General features: G+C 42.3%; 1 protein-coding gene across 7 annotated transcripts in view; it reads left to right on the top strand.

Annotated features, from left to right (window-relative positions):
* The window catches only part of RPS6KB1 (ribosomal protein S6 kinase B1), a 128,361-nt gene that overhangs the window by 89,371 nt on the left and 13,685 nt on the right, over positions 1-25,305 (top strand). The window contains exons 9-13 of one of the 7 annotated variants that reach the window (XM_075589647.1): positions 18,917-19,024; positions 19,477-19,539; positions 20,152-20,229; positions 23,190-23,297; positions 23,942-24,054. The exons of 1 other annotated variant lie outside the window; for it this stretch is intronic. In XM_075589647.1, the coding sequence (XP_075445762.1) occupies positions 18,917-19,024; positions 19,477-19,539; positions 20,152-20,229; positions 23,190-23,297; positions 23,942-24,054 (470 nt within the window). Of the gene's footprint in view, positions 1-18,916; positions 19,025-19,476; positions 19,540-20,151; positions 20,230-21,100; positions 22,655-23,189; positions 23,298-23,941; positions 24,055-25,305 lie in introns of those variants that run through there. 5 more of the 7 variants (XM_075589648.1, XM_075589649.1, XM_075589652.1 and 2 more) reach the window with 5 other exon arrangements.

A 25,305-nucleotide genomic window follows, 5' to 3' on the forward strand; every position in this document is an offset into this window, starting at 1 on the left:
GGTGCTTCAGGGAAGACCCGTTGCAGTCTTGTATCTTCCTGGAGGATGGGTTGTAGTTTCCTGGCGATCTTGCGTAGGGCTCCTAGGTGTGGGTTATATGTGACCACCAAAGGTACCCTGTCGCTTGTCTCCTTCTGTTTGTATTCAAGGAGATCACTTCTTGGTATTCTGGTGGCTTTGTGAATTTGCTGGTCTACAATTCTGTGGTTATATCCACGGTTTATAAAGTCTGATCTCAAGGCTTTAATCTGCTGGTCTCTGTCTGCTGTGTTGGAGCATATCCGGTTGTATCGTATGGCTTGACTGTAGATGGTTGCATGTTTGGTGTGTGTCGGGTGGAAGCTGTTGTCCCTCAATATATATACACAAACATAATAGAGGGCAATAGTGTATTTCATGATATAAGGGAGTACAATAAATTGCCACTAAATTGACATGGGATGGTTTCCAGGTTGATTAAACATTGCCATTATTCACCATACAGATTATACAAATAATTAATTATTAAAAAAAACTATCATTATATCTTCCTACTGAATGGATATAGGCAAAGTATAAGACAATCCATGTTTTAACAAATGGTATGATTTCATTACTAAAGATTATTTTTTAAGTTAAATTCACAAAATAATTGAATCAAGCATACATATATTGCTATACCATATGTTAAGCATAAGTTGCAAAGTTAGTAAAAATTTACAAATAGAGTTCACAAGGCAATTCAGTTGAGCATAAGTATTTTGTTATATTGTAATTGGACATATGTTATAGTACACTAAACATAAGTACAATACTGTTAATTATACCCATATATATATATATATATAGAAGAGTTTAGCTAAACATATCTCAGAGCTCGGATGGTAACGGTATATATTAAAAAAGGCAGATACCATTCTCATGAGATAGGGGAGAAAGGAAGAAATGGCAAGTTTGCAAAAATCAATCTAAAATTTAAAATGTAATTGATTAACCATTTCTAGAGCAGGAGCGGTCCAAGATCCCAATCGGAGGTGAGACCATTTGGAATGCGTGTATTTAAAGTAAAGATCCAAAATAATTCTCTCCTGTCTAGAATGCCATTTCTATCTCCACCTCTAATGGGACATGTTATATGTTCTATACCTGTATATGAAAAGTTATTGACATTACCCATACTGCAGTTAGTGAAATGAAATGAAACAGGGTGATTAACATTTTTTTTATAATTAGGCGTAAGTGCTCGAGTATACGAACTTTCAAAGCTCTAATCGTTCGGCCTACGTATTGTTTGCCGCAACCACATGTGAGTAGGTAGATTACATATGTGGTGTTGCAATTTATAAAGGATATGATGTTATAACTATTCCCTGTGCTGGTGGAGGAGAATTCAGATTTTGATGACATGTACTTACAAGATTTACATTTTAAGCACTTAAAACATCCCTTTGGCAGATTAGAGACCAATTTCTTTGTGGTAAATAAACTTGGTGACACATAATTAGAAATTGTTTTTGCTCTTCCCCCGGGCGAGTAAATATTGGCCCAAGCAGCACACGTTTGGTACTAGGTGGCGAGTAGATTTTTTTGTGTGGCGAGTAGATTTTTTGGTGATTTGTCAACCACTGTATATATATATATATATATATATATATATATATATATATATATACACACACGAACATAATAGAGGGCATATATATATACACAGATTCTTCCAGGTTGACATATGTCATTCATATTGAACTCTGAAATGTGGGTTTTAGCAGACATAGAATTTGCTTAATCTATGAATGTAGCAATTGTTCACCTTTGCTCATGAGATGAGTTTAATCCATTGTTTATGTTTGTTTTTAATTATGTTTTAATGTCTAGGTAACGTTTCTTCATTCATACAGTACTAAGGAATGTTAGTTTGCTAATTTTTTCTGTTTAAATAAAGTTTGTTTTATTGATATGTCCCGAGCGCGCTGACGTCACACGTCCCGCGTCACGTCCTGCGTCACTCTTCTCCTGGAACCAGGAAGTGGCGGCGGATTGGTCACGCCAGCGCTGAAACCAGGTATTTAAAAGCACTCGTTTGGGTATTTCTATTCTGGTGGTCTGTTTTTGTGCTTTTGATCCACTAAAACTTTTATTGTGGGAACGCACCTCTGTGTTTATTTTTACTTCAGTGGAACCAGTGCTTCGTTTTTCCTTCCCTGTTCCTGTTCATCTACAACAACGGAGGCACGGTACACCCCAGGAGAAGTGATACAGCAGGCTCTGTAGCCTTTCACTCTCCTCTTTCCAAAGCGGCTGCAAGGTTTGTGTTTTTTACCCCATGCTATTACCATGATGCTGTATTAATGCTGGACACCGGCAGGTGTATACTGTCCTTACCTCATTGCACGTGGGACTTTATTTTCCAGTTACACATCCAACAGGTATATGGGTGTAATTCTATCTCCTAGCCTTATCTTTTGCCGTTTTTGGAGGGGTAATCCGCTGTACATTTAAGTCAATTATTGTCTGCTGTGATTTTGGTTTAGAGCACCATGCAACGTATTCTTTGGATATCGATTACCCTGACGTCTCCAACCCTGACCCTGGCTTATCTAAGGATTACTCTACATTCTCTGACCCTGCCACGAATGACTACGAACTGCGCAATCCAGAACCGGCTTCATGGTCTAATGTCGGTGTATTCACATCCCCACCTCAGCCCCGCGGTCCGGTCCCGGTTTGTGGCGAGCACGTCCATTACAGCGGGAAATATGAATTGGCCAATGGGAAATGCGCCTACGAGCTGAATCTCTCCCGGCTAACTCATTGCCACCCGCTGGGCAGGCTCCGCCAAGTCTCGGAGACTCAAAAGGTGTCCCCACAGTGTGCCCTTTGTTCTCCGGATTTGGACAATCACCCTTTCTCACCTCTGGACATCCTCTTCCCTTTGAACTACGGACTCTATGCAGACATGCTGGCGCCTAGGTAGATGCCCAGGCTGATTGCATAGAGACTTATACACATAGTATAAAACATAACATATAATTTCATAAAGTATGGACCTTGGGGAACCCTATACTTATAAGAGAAATGTGTTTGGGATGTTTGGGCTCGAAAACCAGATGTCTGGGGGACACTGGGTAGCCCCAGTGTAATTCAACCCGTGTACCGGCAAATCATGCATGCTCGCCGGGGAGAATTAGGGGACTAACGGTATCTTTGTACCCCAAACTCCTGCAAACAAAATAATTGCATTTCTACCCAAATATCCCACCTAAAACTTATCACAAAGGGAACATAAGTGGAAAAGCAGGGGGCAGTTAAACTTTTGTATGTTACAATACATGGCCCCTGGCTTATGGTGCCATGTAGCTGCCAGGGACCCACAGTTCTCAGGTGTAGCCAGATAGGCTTCACCCCATACCGTCACAGATATGTTTACATGATACTGTAAAAATGCCTGATTTAAAAAAAATATTTATTATATATAATATATAATTTTTCTAAAAAAATTATTTTGGGGGAAATCTAAGCTCCACTTTATACGGATTTTTTTAAATTATTTTATATATGTTTTTTTTTTTTACAGTCAAAAGTATTGAAGCGGCATTTGCTCTTGCTGTTTTTGTTTTTATAAATTCAGCACTTCCTTATATTTACGGCTGTCACGTATCGTACACCTGTGAGCACATATATGAGATGAGGGTTAGTAATACACAGCTATCTAGCTGACCAACTTTTCACCTTCTGCAAAGGTCCGTCAAATGAACGACATATCCCTTCAATCAGTCCCACTATACCATCTGTCATGAACATCACACTTGTAAGCACGTGACTAATATATGCAGCCAGGGTTAATACACACGGCTAAACTAACCTCTGCAAGTACTTTAAATTAGTTCATATTTACCCCGGGGCTTATAGCATCCTGCGAGAATTCTGGGCCCCCTTATTCTGGGTTCAGTCCTTCTCCCTATGCTGTTTCAGCGTGAGGCAGATCTGGATCCTGTCTACGGGTCAGGTGGTTTTGTTTTCTTATTGCGGTTTGCTTCTGCCCTTTTTGTTCTTTCTCAGTATCCATTCCTGTGTTGTACCAGGCAGATCTGACGTCAGTTGATTGCACTGATCGATGCGCATGTGCTTTGACACGTGCGTCATGGCGCAAAACGGGAACAGGTTTTTTGGTTTAAAAAGGACTGCAGGGCATCAGTATTTTTAATCCTTGACAAAGAAAGGAGTTCGAAATGCGTAGGAGCTACCCTCCATGCTTTGTTCACTCCATTAAAGAAACTTTGCATTATTGGATCCTCTCCTCACTCCTCACTCCTGTTTGGCTGTGCTCTACTTTTTTGCTTCTATCCATACTTACCCCTTATTCGATTGGAACCTATATCGCCCCACCAAAAGATAAATGCAGACAAAATATGTATCTGCAGGGTCTTATGGTTCCTGTTTATTAAAGAAAAACTATGCATTTAACACAAAATGTGTCCTAAAATGTACTTTTATGCTCTACAAAGCGTGCCACAATTCAATCAGAGCCCAAACCATTACTCATTAAAGTTAAGCTTTGAAGCAGCAGTTAAAAAAAAAAAATCCATTCAATATGTGCATCAATACTAGTGGTTAGCTAAATTGCTGATCGATCAGTTCTCCTATGATCGATCAGCAAAGATTCGGCTCGGGGATTCACGAAATCCATGTCGGTGCAGCAGAAGAGGACCCAAGATGCAAAGTTCTGTGTGGAAGATCATGTGACCAGGCAGTCACTAGATACAGTTTGTTAACTACTAGAGAGAGGGCAGGGCTCAAATAAGGTGTTCCAGAGCCTGTTTTGAGAAAGCGCGAACACGCGCGAAACGTGTGTCAGGTGACCGGAACGGAGTGACGTCACCATGCTGAATGGACGCCATACACAAGCGTGACAGCGTCTCTGTGATTTCAGCCGCCGAGTTTGAATCAGAGATTATCTCTGCATCTCGGCTACTGTACCACGGCATCCTGCCTTTACTTCCCCTTACTTTTGGACCCAGTGGAGTGATTATGGATGTGCACAGCATCACAAGCTAAGTGTAACACCCTATTAGCCTGTCCGTGTTGATTCTCCACGGACAATGTACGTCACATTGCTAGGCAGAGGCATTATGTCCTCTCCACACTGCTGTACCTGTTACAGCTCCACTGCTTAATTGGATACCACTATGGTTTAATTACATCTGAATGTGGTAGTATAGTGCTATTTCTATAGTCCCCATTAGCAAGGGGCCATTACTTATCACCTAGCTTGGGTACTATATACTTACCTTTATCTACATCACTATTTAGTGATATATGTATGCATGTATGTACGGCGACATAATATTGTAAACTGTTAAGTATACCCGATGTACTGTTTTTCATGCCTGTTTGACTTACGTGTCATCTCAATAGGCAGTACTATTAGCACTATTTACCATGAGACTCTTTTAAGCTGTCCTATGTATGTTTATTATGTGTGATTTCTGTGCAACTTACTATTGTGTTGCAGAGGCTTTAACTGGATACGGTCCATGAACCGTGCCTCAGGGCACTAATATAGCACACTTTGTGCTTGCCCTTTACAGACATCTACACTATCACGCAAGGAATCTTTTCCTCATCTGTAGAGCTACGTTTATAGATTTATTGTTCTACGTGTGACTATGTGTTTATTATTTGCACTATTTAGTTTTTGTTGATTTTGTGATTTTCACACCGTTTCTGTGTTGTATTACATCTATACTCGGTGTGGGCCATTGTTACTATATGGGTCTTTATTATTTGACCGGTTTGCTCAAAGTTATTCACCCCTTCAGATTCAGTATCAGCAGCCTGCATTTGACTACGGTCTGTTGATTTTTTTAGATAAAAGGGCATCCATAGTTAGGATGAGTACCTTTTTTCTGTAGGTATTTACAGGTGAATCTCTTAGCCATCTGGCCCACAGCGATTTGATGTACTGCTATTTGCATCATCTTCCGTTTACCTTTGTGTAGGAAGATTCTTTGGTTTGCAATTAGGGACTGGTCCTGGACTAGAAAAAAAAAAAATATATATATATATATATATATATATATATTTTTTCTAGATATATATATATATATATATATATATATATATATATATATATATAGCTGATAACTACACAATATGATTGATTAAAACCAATATTTTCCCAGGCTGATGTGGGAACAGAGTGCTAGCATCAAGCAATTGACTTGATGCTAATTATACACAATTGACAGTATTCAGCCTCAACTGTGGCCGCTCAACCAAAGAAATCTCAATCACAAATAGAAACTTTGTATACATAGACACACATACAGTGCTTTACAAAAGGTGTGTGTGGAGTGGGAGTTAATATAAATGGTGTGAGTAGGTGTGGAAATGTGAGAGATTGTAGCATAACTAAAAGTGTGTGTAGATACTATGTGGTCCCTATTGGTGTATAGGGATGGAAAAACAAGGAGTATATGTATGTGTAAGAGACAGCTATGTATGCATACATATAGCACAGTATGTACAGACATGGCCTTTAGCGCTCATGGGTAAAGAGTTCACTTGTGTCAGTAATGACATATAAAATTTCGATCTCTGTTTAGGCCACCGCTAAGTGTCCCGAACAGTTGCATAAATTTGTATTCATGCAACCGTCTCTCTTTCTGTGTTTTAAGATTACCTTTGAGTATGGCAACCCTCAGATCGTTCATCTTATGGCCAGAGTCAGAGAAATGTTCGCCAACAGGACTGTCTCTTGTTCCGCGTGTGATGCTGTGGCGATGCAGGTTAATTCTCTTGTTTAGCCCCTGCCCCGTCTCACCTTGCATCAGACGGTTGCATGAATACAAATTTATGCAACTGTTCGGGACACTTAACTGACACAAGTGAACTCTCTTCCCATGAGCGCTAAAGGCCATGTCTGTACATACTGTGCTATATGTATGCATAAACAGCTGTCTCTTACACATACAAATACTCATTGTTTTTCCATCCCTATACACCAATAGGGACCACATAGTATCTACACACACTTTTAGTTATGCTACAATCTCTCACAATTCCACACCTACCCACACCATTAATATTAACTCCCACTCCACACACACCTTTTGTAAAGCACTGTATACACTGTGGGCACTTCTTTCATTTATATTCACACAGATACACACACACACACACTTACATCACTAACTTTCAGGAACCATTTAACACCTCTAGCCATAAATCACATCCACACAGGGGGGAGGGACAAGCACAGATAACATTCCAAGAGACACTGTTTTTAAGTATACCCTTTGCTTGCTTCATTCATTGTAACATCGCCGGAAGAAGAGATCAGTGTATCTCGAAAGCTCGCACAAATAAAGGCATTTCGTTAGCCACAGAACGGTATCGTCTATTTATTTTTTGATTATTTATATATATATATATATATATATATATATATATATATATATATATATATATAACTAAGAAAAAGAAAAAGTAGGGTCAAAAAGGTGCACTCAAACACTGAATAATGAAAAATAGAAAAAAATGGACTTTATTAGCAAAAAGTATAAAGTATATATACTTTATACTTTTTGCTAATAAAGTCCATTTTTTTCTATTTTTCATTATTCAGTGTTTGAGTGCACCTTTTTGACCCTACTTTTTCTTTTTCTTAGTTATATAATTCCCTTGTGTCGTTTGCACCACCAGAGGGTCACTTTTTACCCTGACCTTTGGTTAACTGATTATTTAGTCAAATAGGGGTGATTTGACTGCGGCATCTTTTGTGTGTCTTATATATATATATATATATATATATATATATATATATATATATATATATATATTCACATGAAGGTCAGTCAGCACACTGCAGTAGAAAAGGTTATAATAGCAGATGCTAGTCCCATAGAAAATAAGTATGATACGAACCAATCCAAAGACCAGTAAAGAGACAGCACACCGCACGGGGTTAATCCAAAAATCTATATTCACAACATGAAATACACGTAAGCCAACGTTTCGGTCCCACAGAGAGACCTTCCTCAGGGCCGTGCAACCCACAAGTGCAAGTGACCACTGTGACAGAAACCAGGGGATGGTAATAAATTCCGTATATAGGGCTCCCAGGATACTAGACAGTTTGTATCCTGTTTGGCCTGGGAGTGCAGCCTTATAATACATACACTCCATCCCACAGTTTGGCAAGCGCTGGAACTGAGGGATGAGAGATCCAGACCAGAGTTTGTCTGCTGCCTGATTTCTGTCACCTGTCATGCTAATTAGGAATCAGGTATGAAAGACTGATTTCCTGTTTGCTCTGGTCTCTCCACAAGAGCCAGGAGGCTGGAAGGCTGCTGAACTACAGAGGGGAGAAGCCTCTTCCCCAAACAGGTTCAATCTTTCTGTTCATTTTTGTAAGACTGCAAAAGTACCTTGTTTTGTTGTTGGGAGTGGAAAAGCCACTTCCAACCCTGAGTCAGGGATATCTAAGTTAAGTTATCGCTCAGGTGAGCAGCTTTTGTTTTGATCTGTTTTCTGTTGTATGCACTGTGGCAGTCTCAGTGCCTGGGACTGAATAAACCAGGCATAGCCTGTTTAAAGGAACAGTACGTGACGCCTCATCATTTAACCTACCCTAAAAGACCGTGTTCTAAACAGTCCCGGACAAACGACGGAGTCCCGGAGTAAGCCGTTTGTCACATATGGTGGAGAATGCGAGAAGAGCACTAGGGGGTCTGCGGGTTGAAGAACTTTGAAAGAAAAAAAAAAAAAAAAAAAAAAAGTTTTTTTCATCCTCTGCACACAAGATGGAAGACGTGGTGGGTGCGCTGGTACGCAATGTCGCTGCCCAGAAAGACGTGAATGAAACCCAGCAACAGCTGTTAATAGCCCAGCAAGAAACTAATGCAAACCAGCAGCAGACGAATGCAGCCCAGCAACAGCTGCTAATAGCCCAGCAAGAGATTAATGCCAACCAGCAACAGGCGAATGCCAACCAGCAACAGGCGAATGCAAACCAGCAACAGACGAATGAAGCCCTGCAAAACGCGAATGCAAACCAGCAAGAGACAAACCGCTTGCTGAGAGAGGAGCAACAGCGGTTCGCTCAGGGCTTACAGCAGGAACTCGAGATCCTGAGGGGGACTATCAGTAACCTTCCACTGGCAGCGGCAGCCCTAGTTCCGAAAATGACCAGGGCAAGCCACTACCTTCAGAAGATGGGACCCTCGGATGATGTGGAAGCCTATCTTCTCACGTTTGAACGCACGGCACAGAGAGAGGGATGGCCAGAAGCTGAGTGGGCTGGTCTAATCGCACCCTTCCTAAGCGGCGAACCCCAGAAGGCTTACTTTGATCTAGAGCCAGCCGAAGCAAACGTCTATGCAAAATTGAAGTTCGAGATCCTCGCCCGCCTCGGCGTAACCACGGCTGTTCGCGCCCAAAGGTTTCACGCATGGTCCTTCACGATGGATAAAGCCACCCGAAGCCAGATGTATGACCTCATCCACCTCGCCCGGAAGTGGCTACAACCCGAGATCAACTCAGCCAGCCACATCGTGGAACGGTTGGTCATGGACCAGTTCTTGAGGAAACTTCCCTCTGCCTTACGCCGTTGGGTCAGTCGGAGTGACCCCCACAATGCGGATGAGCTTGTGGCCCTCGTAGAAAGGTACAATGCAGCAGAAGAGCACCCGCAACCCACAGTCGTGGAGCAACCCCACTACCCGAGGTTCCAGGACTCTTCCAGAGACGGTAAAAGGGTACCGGGGTTAAGGGGCGCTGAAGAGCGGCGACCCCCTTCACGCAGCACAAGCAACAGTGGTTCGCACACTACGGGCAATAGCCAACATGGGGAGCCGGGAAAAGGCTCTAAGTGGGACACAGACTATGTACCTAAATGTGTAAATTGTCATGAGAGGGGCCACACAGCAAAAATCTGCCCACTAAATGATGAGCCCATGCAATGCAACAGCGTGGAACCTTATTCGCTGTTGTCCCAATGTATGGGCCCTAGCCCAGAGGACCCCTTGAATAACCATCTGTGGGCATTTGTAAAGGTTAATGGTAAGAGGGTTCGGGCACTTCTTGACTCTGGGAGCATGGTCACACTAGTGTCCGAATACCTCTTGCCCATTAAGAAGAAACAGAGAAACAGTTCACAAAGAGTGGCAATTTGTTGTATACATGGGGATAATCATGAATATTCCACTGTTGATGTTTTTTTTGAAACAGAGTTTGGTTCTTTAGATTTCAAGGTGGGTATTGTACCCAAACTGGCACATGATGTGTTAATAGGGACCGACTTTCCCCATTTTCTAAAAATGTGGTCCCCCGCTCAGAATAGCGCCCAGAGTTCAATAGCGGACCATAACGAAGTATTAGAAGAAACAAATCCTTTCCCTTTTTCAGAAATGGAGGTTGACGAGGGCCCAAATAAGAAGGGGGAAAAGGAGGAGTGCTGTAAAATTCCCTTCCCCATCACTACTTTGGTAGGGAATACCCCAAATCAAGATGTTGAGCAGACACTTACCACCCCAGAACCGGATAAGACCCTCGCTGACCTAGAGGTCAGTCCTGGGAGTTTTAAGAAGGCCCAGTGGGAGGACCCCACATTAGCGGTAGCAAGGGGAAATATACGGGACCAGAATAGTACTCCTGGCCAACCAGATAGGTCACTTGCTTACCCCTACTTCGAGGTAGAGAACGACCTAGTATATCGGGTTGATAAAAGGAAATCAGTTACAACTAAACAATTGTTGGTACCACGGACATTCCGTAACGTAGTATTACACCTCGCACATAGTCATCCATTGGGGGGACACCTAGGGGTGGAAAAGACAAAAGAAAAGGTTCTCCGAAGCTTCTATTGGCCTGGGGTTCTGGCAGAAATTACGAATTATTGTTCCTCATGCCCAGAATGTCAGATCACCGCCCCGTTCAAGGCGTACCGCAGCCCATTGGTACCCCTTCCCATAATAGAGGTACCATTTGACCGGATTGCTATGGATCTAGTAGGACCCCTAATAAAGTCTGCTAGGGGACATCAGCATATATTGGTAATATTAGATTATGCCACCCGATATCCGGAGGCAGTTCCCCTACGTAGCACCTCAGCTAAAAACATAGCAAAAGAGTTAGTAGTTCTGTTTTCCCGGGTCGGGATTCCTAAAGAGATTCTATCTGACCAGGGAACACCATTTATGTCCCAAGTAACGAAAGAGCTATGTAAACTCCTAAAAATCAAGCATCTCAGAACCTCAGTCTATCATCCACAAACAGATGGTTTAGTGGAAAGGTTCAATAAAACCTTAAAGAGCATGTTACGGCGGGCGGTTGATAAAGATGGGAAAAACTGGGATTGTTTGTTACCGTACCTGTTATTTGCCATTAGGGAAGTTCCCCAATCATCCACAGGCTTCTCCCCGTTTGAACTATTGTATGGCCGACACCCAAGGGGCTTACTGGATATAGCCAAAGAGACTTGGGAACACGAGGTTACCCCTTACAGAAGTGTAATAGAGCATGTTGCCCAGATGCAGGACCGCATTGCTGCAGTCCTACCCATAGTGAGGGAACACATGGAGAAAGCTCAAGAAGCACAGAGGAATACATATAATAAGGGTGCTAGGGTCAGAATTTTTTCTCCAGGTGATAGGGTACTAGTTCTGGTTCCCACCGTGGAGAGTAAATTCCTTGCTAAATGGCATGGGCCATATGAGGTCTTGGAAAGAGTGGGAGAAGTAAATTATAAGGTAAGACAGCCAGGTAGGAGGAAACCTGAGCAAATATACCATATAAACCTACTCAAGCCCTGGAAAGATAGAGAAGTCTTGTTAACCCTAGTACCCCCAGGTCCGTCAGAGAATCAAGAAACTGACCCAGAGGTTAGCATAGCTGAAACCCTGTCTGTTCATCAGAAACGAGAGGTTCAGAATTTAGTGAGAAGAAACAAAGAAATCTTCTCTATACGGCCAGGTCGAACTAGCGTAATTGAACATGACCTAGTCTCTGAACCGGGGGTCCGAGTTAACCTTAAACCGTACCGAATCCCAGAGGCCAAAAGAAAGGCTATAAGTTTAGAGGTTAAAAAAATGCTAAAACTAGGTGTAATTGAGGAATCCCAAAGTGGGTGGAACAGCCCTATAGTCTTAGTCCCAAAACCAGACGGTACAACAAGGTTTTGTAATGACTACCGGAAACTAAACGCGGTGTCAAAATTTGATACTTATCCTATGCCCAGGGTGGATGAACTTGTAGAGAGACTGGGCAAAGCCCGATATCTCACAACCCTAGACCTAACAAAAGGGTACTGGCAGGTTCCCCTCACAGAAAGGGCAAAAGAAAAGACAGCCTTCTCAACCCCAGACGGCCTCTTTCAGTATAAGGTGTTGCCTTTTGGCTTACATGGAGCTCCCGCCACATTCCAAAGAATGATGGATAAAATTTTAAAACCACATGCTCGGTATGCTGCCGCCTACCTGGATGATGTGGTAATCCATAGTGAAGATTGGCAATCCCACCTTCCAAAGGTCCAAGCTGTGCTTGACGCAGTCCGGTCTGCTGGACTAACTGCTAACCCCGCTAAATGCACTATTGGTCTGGAGGAGGCCAAGTATCTGGGATATTCTATTGGCAGAGGTTTACTCAAACCCCAAACACTCAAAGTGGAGGCGATACAAAATTGGCCAAGGCCAGTTACAAAAAAACAAGTAAGGACCTTTTTGGGGTTAATTGGGTACTATAGAAGGTTTATTCCCAATTTTGCAACTAAGGCAACCCCACTAACTGACCTCACAAAAGCAAGAGGACCGCTAATGGTAAAGTGGTCCCCCGAAACCGAACAGGCCTTTAGAAGCCTGAAAGAAGCTCTCTGTGCCCAACCAGTGTTGGTCACACCTGACTTCTCCAAAGAGTTCGTAGTCCAAACCGACGCATCTGAGGTAGGGCTGGGGGCGGTACTCTCCCAGGAGTCTCAAGGTGAGGAGCACCCCATCCTTTATTTAAGTAGGAAACTAAATCCCCAGGAGAAAAATTACTCCATAGTAGAGAAAGAGTGTCTCGCAATAAAGTGGGCTGTAGAGACGCTCAAATACTATCTGTTGGGGAGAAAATTCCGGTTGGTCACAGATCATGCACCTCTTACCTGGATGTGTCAAAACAGGGAAAAGAATGCTAGAGTGACCAGGTGGTTCCTAAGCCTACAACCCTTTAAATTTTCTGTGGAACACAGGTCAGGGCACAAACATGGCAATGCTGACGGGTTGTCAAGGATGCACTCCCTAATATCCATGGTCGCTCATCCCTCGAGGTCTGAGCTGGGGGGGAGGATATGTGACAGAAACCAGGGGATGGTAATAAATTCCGTATATAGGGCTCCCAGGATACTAGACAGTTTCTATCCTGTTTGGCCTGGGAGTGCAGCCTTATAATACATACACTCCATCCCACAGTTTGGCAAGCGCTGGAACTGAGGGATGAGAGATCCAGACCAGAGTTTGTCTGCTGCCTGATTTCTGTCACCTGTCATGCTAATTAGGAATCAGGTATGAAAGACTGATTTCCTGTTTGCTCTGGTCTCTCCACAAGAGCCAGGAGGCTGGAAGGCTGCTGAACTACAGAGGGGAGAAGCCTCTTCCCCAAACAGGTTCAATCTTTCTGTTCATTTTTGTAAGACTGCAAAAGTACCTTGTTTTGTTGTTGGGAGTGGAAAAGCCACTTCCAACCCTGAGTCAGGGATATCTAAGTTAAGTTATCGCTCAGGTGAGCAGCTTTTGTTTTGATCTGTTTTCTGTTGTATGCACTGTGGCAGTCTCAGTGCCTGGGACTGAATAAACCAGGCATAGCCTGTTTAAAGGAACAGTACGTGACGCCTCATCATTTAACCTACCCTAAAAGACCGTGTTCTAAACAGTCCCGGACAAACGACGGAGTCCCGGAGTAAGCCGTTTGTCACACCACACATATATACCCTCACCCATAGTGCAATGCAAACAAAGGGAACCAATCACCAACATGCAATCAGACAGAATATGCAACATAGCTGTGCTCCGTGCCCCCTCCCCTATTACCTGATTATCCAAATGACTCATCATGACATGAGAGTAGGCACTTAAACTATTAGGAGAAAGACACCCTTTAGACACTGGTCCCAGGGTCTACTGCCCTTGCGGGGGAAGGTCGCGCACCGCGCATCTGCAGTGGGCCAAAACATATTGACTGCCGGAGCGCCAGCAAGGAGAGTACGCCGCGCATCACAGCTGTGAGCAGACGCCTCATTGACTCTCCCTGGCCACCAGGGACGCCGGCAGCGCAAAACGCACATGCGCAGTCTGAAAAACCGCCTCGGTGCACAGTTACCCACACACTGACAATAATAATGGGCTAAACAGAATAGTAATAAACAGAGCGTTAAGGTGAACCACAGGGGGACAGGTAGAGGTATAGAGCACAAGGAGCGCATAGCATCACCATAGTATATAAGGACAAAGGAAGTGCAAAAGTGCAGAGGGAGTGATGCAACAGAGTATGAGTGACAAACATAAAAAAGGCATAATGCAAAATCAAGTGAAAGCAGGGAGACTGCTACAAAAAGCAGCTAAGTGAAAGTTCCTCATTTAGGCCACCAGGTGTCATAGTTCTTAGTTCATAAATAAGCCTTGCTTCCTGTTTAAGCAAAGTCCTGCCCCTGTCACCCCCACGGGGGGGGGACTGGGACCTGCAGAATAGGCATACAACGAAGTGTGGCCAGTGTGTGTCTTTTTTCCTTGAAATGTCTAGCCACAGGTAGACACTTCAGGTCTAATTATATATATATAAGACACACAAAAGATGCCGCAGTCAAATCACCCCTATTTGACTAAATAATCAGGCCCCTGCACCAAGCGAGGCTAGAGTCTACCACCCAGGCCCCCAGTTGGTATTGTATCTTGTTTTGTGTGCTGGCGTGCCAGAATAAACCTCATTTTATTCAACAACCTTGTCCTGTCTGGTGATGGTGGTTTCGGTGTAAAAGTACTTGTCTCCCATGACAAATTATATATATATATATATATATATAATTTATATATATAATTTGTCACGGGAGACAAGTACTTTTACACCGAAACCACCATCACCAGACAGGACAAGGTTGTTGAATAAAATGAGGTTTATTCTGGCACACCAGCACACAAAACAAGATACAATACCAACTGGGGGCCTGGGTGGTAGACTCTAGCCTCGCTTGGTGCAGGGGCCTGCTTCAAGAAGGCTTGCCCTGTCTGCTTCTCGTCTAGGATTTCAGAGTTCTGATCACACAGCAGCCCCTCTGACATGTATCTCCAGCTAGTCCCAATCAAGATCCAAACTCCTTCACAGAATGTCTCTCAGATGGTCCTCTGAGGGAATCTCCACACTCCTTCCCAGAGTGTCTCCCCATCTGTGGGATAACTAGCTCCTGCTCTGACCAGCAGTGTTCCTTATATACCCCTTGGTGGCTATCCTTTAGCATTGAGCAAGGGTAGCCAGCCAAGAGAAATAGTGCCTGGGGCTCAGACCTGGTAACTAATTCTATTACCTAATGCCCTACCTTTGTTCTGACCATATATTTTCTATAGAACAGTTCAGCTAAAGGGATTACAGAAACTCCCTCCATAGAAATTATAGGAACAGGCACATAACATAATTTACATTTGCTGGGCTGACATGTTAATTCCATCAACACACAATACCAACTACTGTATCTAGCTGGGGGGAATTGCTAATACAGGCATAGATTCAGACATAAGGTAATTATGTAAAAGACAGGACTTAGAATTACACACAGCTAGCCCATATCTCATCATAAGACAATGTTGATTCACTAAACTAAGGAAAAGATTGTCAAAGGAAATAACGTGCTTTGGAATACATTCTCACAATACATAGTGCATTTTACATTCCCTGTTCTCCCCCAGATATTAAATACATTTGGCTGAAATAAGCCTTACATAGGTGGCCAAGTTACATGGATTTAAGGATAGCTAGCTGGGTTTCATTTCAGTTTTGTGATGCCAGCTACCCCTAACATCACAATAATACAGTGCTTAGATTACAGAAAGATTACTAGACCATACAGTTACAATAAATGAAGATAGTTTAATCAACATAATAAGGATAAACAAAGAATCTTAACTTACGTTATCGTCTAACATTCCTCAGATCTTTTCCCAAAGGGTCGTGTGTGAAAATTGAGATTTCATGTGCACCCGCAGTCAATTCCCTTAGTTGAAATCTGATTTTCATATTACCATGGTGAAACGTATGTACTATTCTTCTCCCATTGAAACATCATACAGTACAGGTACGCCGACGAGTATTCTAACACTTGCCTTAAACTTGCCTTGGAAAATCTGGAGCTATAACCAACAAGATCCAGGTACATGCTGCATACATGCTGCAAACATTTCAGTGACATTTCTGCAGAACGACGAATGGCCCATCGGATTAACACAGCAGGGGTCCCTGGCAGTCCCATTCAGTTTGAATGGGACTGCCAGGGACCCCTGCTGTTAATCCGATGGGCCATTAGTCTGTCTGCAGAAATGTTGCAGCATGTACCCAGCATGTTTTCAGCATGTACCCAGTATGTACCTGGGTCTTGTTGGTGATTGCCCCAGATTGATTTTCGAATACTCGTCGGCACTACAGTAAGCCCACCCCTGTTGTACTGTATATCAGCTACTTGGTTGACATTTTTACTACTTAAGAAAAAGAAAAAAACATTAGTTGAACATTAAAATTTGATTTTGTAGCAAAATGTGTCCGAATATGTATTTTACTCTCTACAGAGCTTGCAACAGTTCAATCAACAGTCCAACAGTGCAACAGCCCAAAGCATTACTTGTGACGGTAGGAGTAGCTAGCCTCACATAATAAAGATGAAGCCCGTCTAACTACCCCTAAAACCATGTGTAACTGGGTGCTTTTGTGAGCTCATACTGTATGGCCGATACTTTGTGTGTGTGTGTTTTGTAACCCCTTCCAGAGGAGAGCATCACTGTCTAATCTGGAAGCGGGAAATCTGTGTGTATTGTCGAGGAACAGGGAATGTAAATATATTATATGTAAAAGCAATTTATTCCTGTAAATTGTATTCCCCCAGCTAGCCAGCCAAGTACTGTAATTTGTGTGCTTAAATATTCCTATGCAAGCAAACTTATAAATTCATTTAGCCAAGTTGCTTGCGTAGAAATGCAGGATCGAGACAAAGACTGGGAGTGACAATGTGTCAGAACTTTGGTGAGCGGGGATGGGCGGACAATCAGGTTCGAGGATTGGGCTCTCAGCAGGGAGAGTCTTTGTTCTCCGCAGGCTCTGTGGCGCCTACCCTGCAGGAGGTATAGGGCTGTCGGGGAAGATGTTGCCCGTTGCCCGGATGGAGTCCGTAGGTGCGGTTTCCATTGGCCAGTTCGAATTTCCCACTTGGCGGTCCTGAGCACCTTAGCACGCCCCCTCCTCTGACTGGTGCAGCCGGGCAAGCCCCCAACTGGGGATTGGCTGCACCATCTCAATTCGTGCTCTAATTGGTCGGCGGCTCCTCCATAGAAAGGATAGACACCGAGGGCTATGTAAAGAGCGTTGCCGATCAGAGTACCAGACATGAGTTTGGATTTTGACAGTGATTCATCTGGCAGGATTTTCAACGTTGCTATTGAGTGAATAGTACTTTGAGGAACCAGGACGAGAACAGGACAGGGTAAGCCTACTTAAAGCAGGCCCCTGCACCTAGTCAAGGCTAGTCTTCCCCCCCTCAGGCCCCCAGTCGGTGAGTGTACATTGTAATTGTGTATTTTGTATGTCTGCTGGCTTGCCAAAATAAACTCTGTTCATTCAACTACTTTGTCCCGTCTGGTGATAGTGATGCCGGCATTAAAAGTGCTGGTCTCCCGTGACATTACTTATTAAAGTTTTCTTTTAAAATACAAAATACCAAAAAATAGAGTGCTTAGATTACAGAAAAGATTATTACAAGAACATAGTTACAATAAATGCAGAACAATTTCTTAAAATAAAAGGATAAGCATAGTACGTTACCATATGTCATAGGTTCTTCTCAGAAGTCACTGACATCGGAAAGCTGAAAATACTCGTTTCTGAATTCAACAGAGGTGTGTTTTGGGATCAAACTCAATTTATAAAGTAGGGCCTTTACATGCTAGATTACCTTCCTTGAGCAACATAAACCTACCACTTTCATCAATCGGCATGACCGTTTTACGACTTGAAAGAAAAAACCCTTCCTCTTGACTCTCTAGAAGTTGGCTTTATATATAATAGACCTCATAACTTTTTATTCCTATCATATTTGGAATAACGTGATTCATATCAATAGGTTCAGACGAGCTTGCCGAATATAACGAGTAATTTTGACCGACTTGCTCCTAAATTATAGAGACAAATGAATATCTGTCCTTGCCACCTCCTAAACATGAAGGGTTTGGCCTTATTGTATCCATCTCATTGCAGTTGTTACAATATCTATTCGTTATTCTTCAGAGTAGGTGTTATCCCATGATATCCTCATATTAATACATTTACTCTTTTTGGAATATCTTCTAGGCCACACACAAGTGTCCTGTTTATTCTAGTGTAAGGAAAGCCATTTTTCAATCCATTCCGGCAAAACCAGATGCCCTTATCTCTAGAATTCCATCATCCTATTATGACGATGAGAGGGTAACAGGTCATTAATAAAGCTATTATATCCGGCCATTATACCAATGCATAACCGATATATTATAAATTTTCCTCAAGACATTACCTGTGAAATCTGCTGTGTTGCGCCAGAATCTGCGGTATCTGTCATTGACCTGGCAGATATCGCAGGTTCGAGCGTGATACGGCAGATATTGTTTTGATGATTCTGGGGCATTGTCATTAACTTTGCTTATATCTATTAAGAAATTGTTTTGTGTTTCAGCCACCCTTTACTGGTGAAAACAGGAAAAAGACGATTGATAAAATTCTTAAATGTAAACTGAACTTGCCTCCCTACCTCACACAAGAAGCCAGGGATCTGCTTAAAAAGGTATTTTTTATTATATCCCCTTATTTTGTCTATAAAAATACTTTGGGACTTTATCAGTATACTTTGTAGTGTTGTAAAAAGGAAAAAAAAAAAAAAACATTATCTTCGATTTCCAGTGATTGAGTCTGGATTTTAGTTGGTGAAGGTCAAAACATATATTAAGGTGAGGGGGTCAAAGAAGGTTTAGAGGAAAGAGGCGAGTAGGGGGATTGACGGATGTAAATAAAATAAAGCCTGAAGAACAGTATGTGCACTTATGTTATATGAAATAATTTTTATAGATGTGGAAATATAAATTTGCCTGGCTAAATGGTTATTCTGCTCTGTATACCCTGAATATATCAATTATACTTATTGTATAGCTGGCACAAATCACAGAATTGAATGCGTCACCTGCCCTGTTGCATTTATATAAGATTAAAAGACTGATTCATCCTTTTTTTTGTTGAAAGCTGCTAAAAAGAAATGCTGCCTCACGCCTCGGAGCAGGAGCTGGTGATGCTGGAGATGTTCAGGTAAACGTTGTTTTTAGAAACAAACTCTAAGAAATGCTCATCAAATTGCATTAACCCCATTAACCCTTTGGGGCAAACCAGTCACATGAGCACGGCATCCCTGAACCTAGAAACGGAAGGGGAGCCGTCCTCATCCATTTCCCTGGTGTGCAGATCGCAGCGGACCTCAGGACGTGATCTCCCTAGAAAACGAGCACACTGCAGTATTATGTAGCTATTACCTCATGGGGCACCTGGAGTGTCAGACCCCATGATGTAATGGCTACATCTTGAGACATTCGAAGGGTTAATGTTCAACATACATGGTTGATGCAGGGGAAACCATATGTTTAAATCATTTTTCTGCTACCATTCACAAAAATATGTAACTCTTCAAAATGAGCACACGCACACATTAGCATGCATGCAATAGTAATGCAATTTAGCATAAGCATATCAAACGAGATAATTATGCCTGCACTGGAGCACTCAGTCTAAATATTGTATTTCGTTTTTGTTTGTTTTTAACATATGATGATCAGTTCCTCAATCCTGATGTTGAATGTTTGGAAAACTGAAAATGATAAAGAATCATGGTTAAATGGAAATTATCTCTGGCTTTTTATATTTTAGGCTCACCCATTTTTCAGACATATTAATTGGGAAGAACTCCTGGCTCGTACGGTGGAACCTCCCTTTAAACCTCTCTTGGTATGTTAAAAAATATTAATCTGTTTCTGCTGCATGTTTATAAACAAGAATCACTTATTTTATTTTCATCCATGATGTACTACAATTGACAGAAATCCTACTTAACACACATTGAAGCAACTTGACTTTTTAATGGTTTTATTTTGTCTTAAAGCAGCGAAACTTGTGAAATCATGTGGGTTTTTTTATTTTTGTTTTGTTTGTTTTTTAAATAAATCAGTTCTGTAGTATTGGATAATGGTAACTTTTTTATTTATTTTATTCAATTCTTAATGCGATGTAAAGCATCCATTGATTTCTATAGCAAGTTTTAGCACACTTCCCAAGCAGTGCAAGATCTTTGCAACACTTTCCTGTTTGTGATCATTTGTTGCCAATGTTCCCAGCGGTTTGAGCTTTAAACTGAAACAATAGATAATGTTATCCAAGTTATATAAGGATATACTGTAGCTGCTGAGTAAGGCTACGCTTATAGTGCCGGCGACGTCAAGCTGCGGTCGCTGGAAAATCAAATTGAGATGACTTCCAGCAATCGCGACCAAGCCGTCGCGTCGTGCTTCCTATAAGCGTACGTGACGGCGGCAATGCATTTTTTTTTTATTTTATTTTTTTTGACGTTACGTCGCCGGCACTATAAGCTCAGCCTTATACTGACTGAAGGATTGATTAAAACGGAAAAGCGGCCAATATGTTAGGCACACTGTGACGGTGAATGGGGTAACCAGGCCATCAATAAAGGTATTCTGCCCGGCTGGTTACCTCTGAGCACTATTTCAGGTTTTTGAGTGTCAGCTCTTCAACCTGTGTAGTGTGCCTGCAATGAATGTAATTGTATGACAATAAAGATTTTATGTGTGTTTTACTTTTCCAGGAGTGCTAACCAGTGGAAAGTCTAAGGCTATGATTTTCAAGGGGATGGGGGGTTGCGGTAAAAGTGTTGTCAGATTGTGTCCAGGTAGCCGGAGTCAAGAGTTGCTGGTTACCCCAAAAATCTATCCGGGAATCAAGTCAGATTCCCGGGGACATATAGACGCATCACTCCGGTCAAAATACTCCCTCGAAAACAGTTACGTGACTCACCGCCAGGTTTCCCTGCTTCAGCACAGACCAGAAAGGTAAATGAGGGCATAGGGATTTATGTATCCCGGGTACAGTCAAGGTTCCCTAAGTTAGTGAGGATCCCCCAGTATATGCCCAGGTACCTCAGAATCAGTATACTGTAGAGGTTCTGGGGGTTTTCTCCATCTGTATATTAAGTTGCGAGAGGTTTTGTAAAACCTACGTCCTAGTTTCAATCAGAGTGTGCCCAAGCGTTTTTTGGTTCTAAAGAAAATTAGGTTTTCTTAAGGGAAGGAGCTACAGCTCTGAGATTGATGCTAAGCATCTTTTCATTTCATAAAATGTTTAATGGCCAATGTGGCTATAATGTTTTTACAGTTTGTCAGGTTTCCAGTGTGTGGGGATATGGCTAGTGGAAATAAAAGTATATAGTCCCATTCTACCCCTCATAGCCCAAAAGACTTTGTCAAGGTAAAAGTGTAAAAGTATATTTTTATTAAACTGAGATGTTTGTAAATGTACGATACTTATAAGCTGGGACTTTTAAAGACGGTACTCTGAAGGGGGCTAGTGGGCTACCAATTTGTGGTGTCACTAAGTCTGCCCTAGGTCCCTACTTAAATGCCACAGATGCTGCCATAGGTGTTTAAAGCCATTTTGTCAGGATAGTTAGGTGGAGTGCTCACGTCCGGGAAACATTGCAGACCACCCCGGCTAGCATTTGCCTTCCCAGACTTGGGTGGCTTCTGAATAACAAGTGGCTAAGGTAGCAAACTCACGCATGCCCTTGTTACATTCAGAAGAACCGCTTGCCCGGCTTTGGAAGACTGGCAGCCCTCTGATTGGCTGGTTGTAAAGTTCCCAGGCTCGGATTGGTTGTAGTATTTCATGAATGAATCTGAAATACTATAAGAAACCCAGCAGCCAATCCGGTCCTCAGATTCTAAGCGCCAAAACAGCAGTGGCAAATTTGAACTCGCCAAAAGATGCTCTTGGAGAAATAGCAGCAACCGGCTTCAGAGATGTTCAAGTCAAGAAATGTTCTAAGTCCCACTTTTCAGAACCAAGTTCTGAGAAGACAATTTAGCGGTCGCAGCTGGAACTACACGCCAAAAAGAGTATCAGGACGTTTGGTTCTATCTCCTGATCAAGGTATTTTGGCATCTCCGGAAGAGATACAGCGGTGGCGTCTGGAAACTCATGCCGATTTCATTCCCGGTCAACCTAAAGACTCTGTTTTATGGACTATTTCGACTAGGAAAGTTTAGTTTTGTAGCCCAGACCCCCAGTAAGTGTATTTTCTCCTGTATGTTGTAATCCATTGTGTGTACGTCTGTTTCTAAGGAATAAATCGCAATTTGTTTTACTTCTTGGTTTTGCTCAGTGATATGATCCTGGTATAAAGGTGTAAATACCTGGTCTCCCGTGACACACACAATCAGGATTTTACAGATTTATAACGGGAGCACCAAGCGACTGCCAGCTTAGGTAAAATGTAGAATTATACAATTGTGCTTTACAATAAAAAAGGTGGAAAGTAGTATTGCTGCTTTTAGCTTGAAACTTTGCTGGTTATGCATGCAAATACTGCCTTTATTCTGGATTCGTTTTCACTTTAATTCCTTCACTCATACGGCCTTTCATGTAATGCTTGTCATTTTAAAGATGATTTTTTTTAAATATTCGTTAGGAATGTGGCGTTTCCTTGGCATGGCAACAACAATTTCAGTTTGTTCCCTCTTAGAAAATAAATTGATCTCTTCCTTCATGTGATATCTATGTATCCTGTGGCACTTTTCATGTTTCTGCTTCACAGTGTGCTTTGCCACAGGGTTCAACCACAACCTTTTCGACTGACTTGCTGTCTATAATGTAAATCCTTAATCATTTTTTTCACAAAGCAATCCGAAGAGGATGTCAGCCAGTTTGATTCAAAGTTTACACGCCAGACACCCGTGGATAGTCCAGATGATGCAACTCTCAGTGAAAGTGCCAACCAGGTGTTTGTGGTGAGTTGCAATATGTTGAAGGTTGCCTTTTTAGTTAGCTATGCAGCTTTAGCATTGACATGCCTATTAATATAACCCACTAGTAATTGGTCAGTGAAATAAGCCTTTTAAAAACTATAGTGGGACACTTATGCAGTGCGCCCTATTAGTTTACTCTGAAACTTACTAGGAGGTATGCGAAAAGATTCTATTTCCATCGTGGAAGTTGTGCTAAGGAAGACACCAGCCTCACAACATGACTACTGAAGCAACCTACATTGTTATGAATAATATCTGATATGATGGTTTTCAACCTCCTTTCTTCTACATGACTGCTGTCTTCACAACAGCTTTTGAATATACAGTGGCGGGGAAAAAGGGGAAACACTATGTCTGCCAAGTCTCAGGCCCATAGGAAGTTGCAACATCATTGGTTGTGGCTTCTTATTGGACAGCCATATAAATCTCCTTTAAAAATCAATGAAGTAATACCTGGAATTTCATCAGTAAGTTTCTTCGAAACTGGGTGTTCTTGGATCTAATAATAGCACGGTTCAGCTGTGGATGACACCCTGGATTGCTCCTTTTAATGGGAAGTCAAAAACTGACAATATGTGTAAATGTGAAGATCAGCATGAAACATTTGTTGTTGTTTTTTTCCCCAGGGTTTTACCTATGTGGCTCCCTCTGTACTTGAAAGTGTTAAAGAGAAGTTTTCATTTGAACCAAAAATTCGCTCTCCTCGCAGATTCATTGGTAGCCCTCGGACACCGGTGAGGTAATATGAAGTAGTATTTCGTAGAACACAACAGCTCGCACTGTACATCTTAACGCACTAAAATTTTCTTACATATGAATTTATTCTTCGAACATCAGCAGTCTGATTTGGGCCATTTGTCAATGCATACGTTGCCCACTATTACCCATCCCAGGTCAAGTTTTTGAGCGTATGGGGTGTTATGAGGTCCGTCGCGCTGTTCACAGATTTTATGCGCTCTCAAGATGTCCCTGCCGAGCAGTAGCAAAATCTGAACATCTTGTTCTAATGGCGGGATGTGGTCGGCCATTCCCCTAAGATGTTTGTGATGATCTGCCACGTCTGGTGTGGGAATCTCGCTGCCATCTGATTACATTCTATAAGCGTTGGGAATGATATTTTTATTCTACCATCCATGGAACACATGGTGTAGCCATTTGCTCTCCTCCCTGTTTCCATCTGTCATGTTCTGGGTGTGTAGGAGAAGGCATTGTCTCTTGTGTTGAATAAGTAATAAAATAATTCTGACCTGACTAATGATCTGTTGTTTTGATCATCGATGATTGCATACATCCTTGTAGCCCTCTAGGGTTGTCCCTTGGTGTGTACTGTGACATGGCATATTTTGGAGCAGGACCTGCGGTCACGTCCTTCTCCACAAACCTCGGTGCACTGGGATGTGACAGATGATGATGATGCTTTCTCTTCTTCCTCCTCCCCACCATGCTTTGTCATGGGGGTAGGGACATTGAGTTGGTCACGTATGAATATCTCTGGGTGTAAAGCTGCTAGATGCTTGTCTCTATCCCACTCGGTGCATTTGATTAGCTTCTTTACAGTCTGTGAACAAGTCACTTGTGGAAGCTCAGCATTTATAGCAAACTCCAAGTTCCTTGAGTAGGTTCCTGCTTTCTTCTATGGGCTTCATTCTAAACCCAATACACTTGTTAAGTGGATGTGGTTTCTCATGTATGGGATATTGCCTGTTTGGGTGCCCTGTCTTTCCGCTATAGTGATAGAATGGTTGGGACATGTATATGTTGTAGAAGACACGTCTGTCCTGTGGACCGAGATAGGCGTTCTGGTGTTACCATATCTTGTTACCGGTCCTTCATTCTTGAGGTAACTTGCATTGGGTGCAGTTTGTGTGCCTACGGTGAAGCTGGGATCATTCCTTGTCCTTGCTGATTCACAAACGAAATTTGAGAAGAATAAAAAAGGGGGAAAGGCGACTTGCTTCTCACTTTTGTATCTCAAACCTTGCTCACAAGC

The sequence above is a fragment of the Ascaphus truei genome, chromosome 3 (assembly GCF_040206685.1).
Source record: "Ascaphus truei isolate aAscTru1 chromosome 3, aAscTru1.hap1, whole genome shotgun sequence".
Taxonomy (NCBI): domain Eukaryota; kingdom Metazoa; phylum Chordata; class Amphibia; order Anura; family Ascaphidae; genus Ascaphus; species Ascaphus truei.